This window comes from Nicotiana sylvestris, chromosome 6 (genome assembly GCF_000393655.2).
Source record: "Nicotiana sylvestris chromosome 6, ASM39365v2, whole genome shotgun sequence".
NCBI classification, from domain to species: domain Eukaryota; kingdom Viridiplantae; phylum Streptophyta; class Magnoliopsida; order Solanales; family Solanaceae; genus Nicotiana; species Nicotiana sylvestris.
In genome coordinates this window covers 194,334,786-194,339,013 of record NC_091062.1, presented here as the reverse complement: position 1 = coordinate 194,339,013, position 4,228 = coordinate 194,334,786, and the positions used below count along the sequence as shown (strand labels likewise).

At 36.5% G+C, this 4,228-nt stretch overlaps 1 protein-coding gene across 1 annotated transcript; it reads right to left on the bottom strand.

Moving 5' to 3' along the window:
- Positions 1 to 1,152: 1,152 nt before the first annotated feature.
- On the bottom strand, positions 1,153 to 3,797 carry LOC104219718 (protein EMBRYO DEFECTIVE 514-like). Its single transcript, XM_009770441.2, has 2 exons — positions 3,311 to 3,797; positions 1,153 to 1,636 (listed from the first exon to the last, which is right to left on the bottom strand). Exons 1-2 carry the CDS (start codon positions 3,698 to 3,700, stop codon positions 1,319 to 1,321), a joined length of 708 nt encoding a protein of 235 aa, XP_009768743.1. The 5' UTR covers positions 3,701 to 3,797; the 3' UTR covers positions 1,153 to 1,318.
- Between the last annotated feature and the right edge of the window lie 431 nt (positions 3,798 to 4,228).

Sequence of the window (4,228 nt, the reverse complement as noted above, 5' to 3'; positions counted from 1 at the left end):
ACAAAATTCATGCAAAAGTGCTTGTGCCGGCAAAATTTGCATCAAATGACATGCCAAATCCAAATTCAAAAGGAAATGCATTTACATGGATACCTACGACCTTGTTATGCCTGTAATTCATAAAAGATAGTAGTAAATATTAGTAACAACTTCATAAGCAAATGTATTTCAGCCACCCGAAGAATCAAATAAATTTTTACCAAATTATCTACGGTATCTCACACACCCTCATTCCGTTGGAGACATACCAATAAACTGTGAATTCTGCCTTTCATTTATGGTTTGAGTATAACCAAAGACAAGGGGGGAAATTATGCTGTAACTTCACACTCAAATTTTTAATATGGACCTTTTTTTTTCTCCGGTGGATCACACGAAGGAGATGACTGATTTGTGAGGAAGAAATGCAGTAAATTAAAAGGGATTTTTGGTGCTTCCCGTCAGGTTAGAGGGTAAATTTGAAAAATTTGCTAATGGTGAGGTTAAATTTGACCCAATAGTATAACGAAGGGTAAATGTGACCAATATATTGTTGCTCAAACTTCACTCTTAAGTGCGCCAAAACATTGTCAAACTTGAATTGTAAATGCGTAACTATTACTCCTATTCACAAAGCAATACTGCTTTCAGACCAAAATTGTCTTATAATATAACTTAAAAGTATAGGTGGGCTTAATTTTTATTAAAGAGTAAACCTGAAACCCATTGGTATAAAAATGAATCTGATTGACAAAGCAAATATTGAGTGAACGATGTGTTTAAGTAGTTGTAAGAACTCAAATGAATCAGGCATCTGCAGATTAGTTCAATAATAGTTTTGAGTTTAAGCCTTCGTAGGATTTAACAGTGGAGATTACTGAGTTTTGGCAGTCATTTCTCTCATCAATATTGGAAACAGATAATACGTGTTCGAATGTAGAGTCAAACTAGGCCTGTCTCATAAGATTATACCAGAAGGGTGTTAAATTTTTCCTATACCATTTTTTCTCCATGAATTTAATACCTATTTACCCACTTCATCCCTCTTTGGTTTAATTCATCTTAGGGGACAATCAAGACAAGAATTTGACTAAAACAGTCTTCATATGACAGCTACATCGGGTGATAGCACACATTCCATCAATTTAACGCAGATTTTGGAAAGACTATATGTGATACCAAACAAACAAAAAAATCTGAATTATGCACCCCTTATAGTAATGTAACTTCACTAGCCATAAATCATTATGTCAAAACTGCAAGTAGAAAGCTGTATTGACCAAAATATGAAGCTGCGTGCAAAACACGCAGTCGATTCTGGTAAATATGAAGCTGTTTTTCAATATCTTGACTTCCCTGCATTCCCACGGTCACGCCCATGTCCACCTCCTTTCCTTCCACCGCCTTTCCCGCTGTGAGCCAAAGCTTTGTTAGCTTCATGTTTTACTTGCATGTTCTCTGGGAGGGGCAGAATGTGATCAACACACTTCCTGAAGCTAAAGTCATCCACAGAACCATCCTCCCTAATGACAAAGAAGCAGCGACTTTTAAACTGAGGATGAAACCGGATTTGGAACGCCCGAATTCCTGTACCAATCTTTCTGTCTGGTTCTAAATGACCCTTCTTGAGCAAGTCGAGCAAAACCAAGTGCTCATACTGCAACGCGCAACAAACAAAATACAAGTGATCACCATCATATCAAGTACTCTAATTTTATTCATAATGACTTATAAACCATCTTAGCATTTTCATACTCCATTAGTTGACTGCACATGTAAATCCATGAATGCTTACAGATAATAGTTCATATTCTTGTATGGTAATAATTCTAAAGTGTGACTTATATAACTCGTACAGTTTTTCACTTCACAGTTTTTTTAGATGCAGATAGAATACAATAAAATAGGCAATGAAAGCACAATGAAGAGAATTGGAGTCTGAGAAACAATAGCTTTGACGATTGAGAATCAGAAGAGAACCACAAATTGATCGGTATGACGGTATGACAAAACGACAGTAAAAACTGGATGGTACAAAATAAAAGTCACTATGCATAATAAACAACCAATTGATGATCATCTTGAGTCCAGATGAACATATTCAAATACAACAATCCCATGTTTCAGATGGGAAACACAGTCAAGCAGCAAAAAAAAATCAGAAAGCAAAGATACATTTTAAGTGAGGAGCATCTAACCAACCAAATTAGATCACCCAAAGCCAAAACAGGTCAGCATCTTTGAACTTAGGACACAATTGATAATCAATACTAAGACCATTAAAAAGAAGGCAAAAAGTTATCCAAGCAATGGAATCTAAACACTTTACTTGATCATGGAGGTCATACATCAATTTTACCATCCAAAACTCACTTCACATAATACAACCATCATTTACCAAATGGGCCAATATAACATAACATTCTCAAATTTTACCTTTTAATATTTGCTAAAACCGTATTTGCACTAGTTTTGTATTTTCCTATTCCTAGTTATTACACGGTGCGTCACTATACTATTACCAGTAGTTGGCACTAGTCTTGTATTCTCGTATTCCTTGATCTTGGTTATTACATGTTTTGCCATTTGCTTCCGCTGCCTTTTACCTTGTTGTTGCGATTAATGGGTTATTGCTTCCGTTTACTTTTCTTGAGCCGAGAGTCTATTGAAAACAGCCTCTCCACATTCATAAGGTAGAGGTAAGATCTGCGTACACATTAAACCTCCTCAGACCCCACTTGTGGGATTCCGTTGGGTTTGTTGTTGTAATATTTGCTAAAGCCAAATACATATGTGGGCAATAGGAGAGGTGCAATTATGAAATCTCACAATGACTATTACATGGTTCACATCTTACAAGAAACTGGTTGCTTTAATCAATACTTCTTAAGTCTATATTCATAGACATATACGCTAACCAAAAAAAAAATCTACCATCACATCCACCTAAATGTCGGATGCTTTAGCCTTCAAGCAGCTTTTTGCAGGCCTGGAGATAACTAATCACTCACAAATAAACAACTAACCCAATTTATGCTTCCAAGACACACATTAAACAACATACTGCAATTTACTCACTGATCAAGACATATAGTGCAGCTTAATGCTCTAAAGAAGTGCACTTTCAGACTATTCCATGTAACATACCCTAAATTGCTCCCAATAAATCCAACATTTTTCAGCCAATATATGATAAACTAAAACCAGAGACCCGGAAACACCGTACAAACCAAATCTTGCTATACAGGGTAATCAAATAGTCACCTATAAATTTTTTACCCATTTCATTCCAATACTCAAATATATTAGTACTAATCAAATGTATTATTACCTTGTTGAGGTTGAGATTGGGAGACCAAGAGTGAAGAAGCTTGTAAAAGTAATCAAACATCTCTACTGATGACCCGAAGTTCTTCGGACCCACGCTAGCCGGACCCGACCCGTTTTTCTTTTCTTCATCTACAGCCGTTTCGCTTCCGTCTAAATTCTCGAGCCTTTGTTCTTCCACAGACTTGTCCACCTTCAGCTTCTTCGAGGCGTCTTCATTCTCCGACTCCTTTCCATCCTCCTCCCTTGGACGCTTCGAGCCGCCGTTCTCCGCCGCATCATCGGCAGCTTGAGCTTCGATGTCCATATCCTGATCCGGGATTTCCTCTTTCTCCGCCTGTGCTACGGCTTCGGCGGCGGGGGCAGCTGCGACTTCAGGTTCTGTTTCTGCCATGGTTAAACTGTGTAAGTTCAGGGGACTGAGGAGCAAAGTGAAGTAGTGAGAAGGCGTAGAAAAAACCTAGGGTTGGGTTTAGCCTTTTTAAATCCTGCTTTGACCCGAAAGCCAACCCGAGATCCTAGCATTTTTCACTCAAGTAGCCATTGTGTATTGATTGAAATTTAAAAAAATATAATATTTGAAGTCGAATAAAATTAATACTTAGAATTAAAGTTACATATGAACATGAATTTTAGGAATCATTATTTCATTTGAAATACTCGTCAAGTGAGTCTTTCAAGCTTCAAATATTGTATTTTTAGGAAGAATACAATCAATGTATTCGGCAACGATAAAGTTATATTCAATTAGTATTTCCATACATATGTAGGAGGAGGATAAAGTTAAATGTCTTTTAAATATACAATAACAACAATAATAATAAACTCAATAGAATTTTATAAGTGAAAAATTTGTATTTTGTTATGAGATATCTTATTGCTAGAACCTGCATTTAGTTATTAGATAAGCAAATTCCAATTC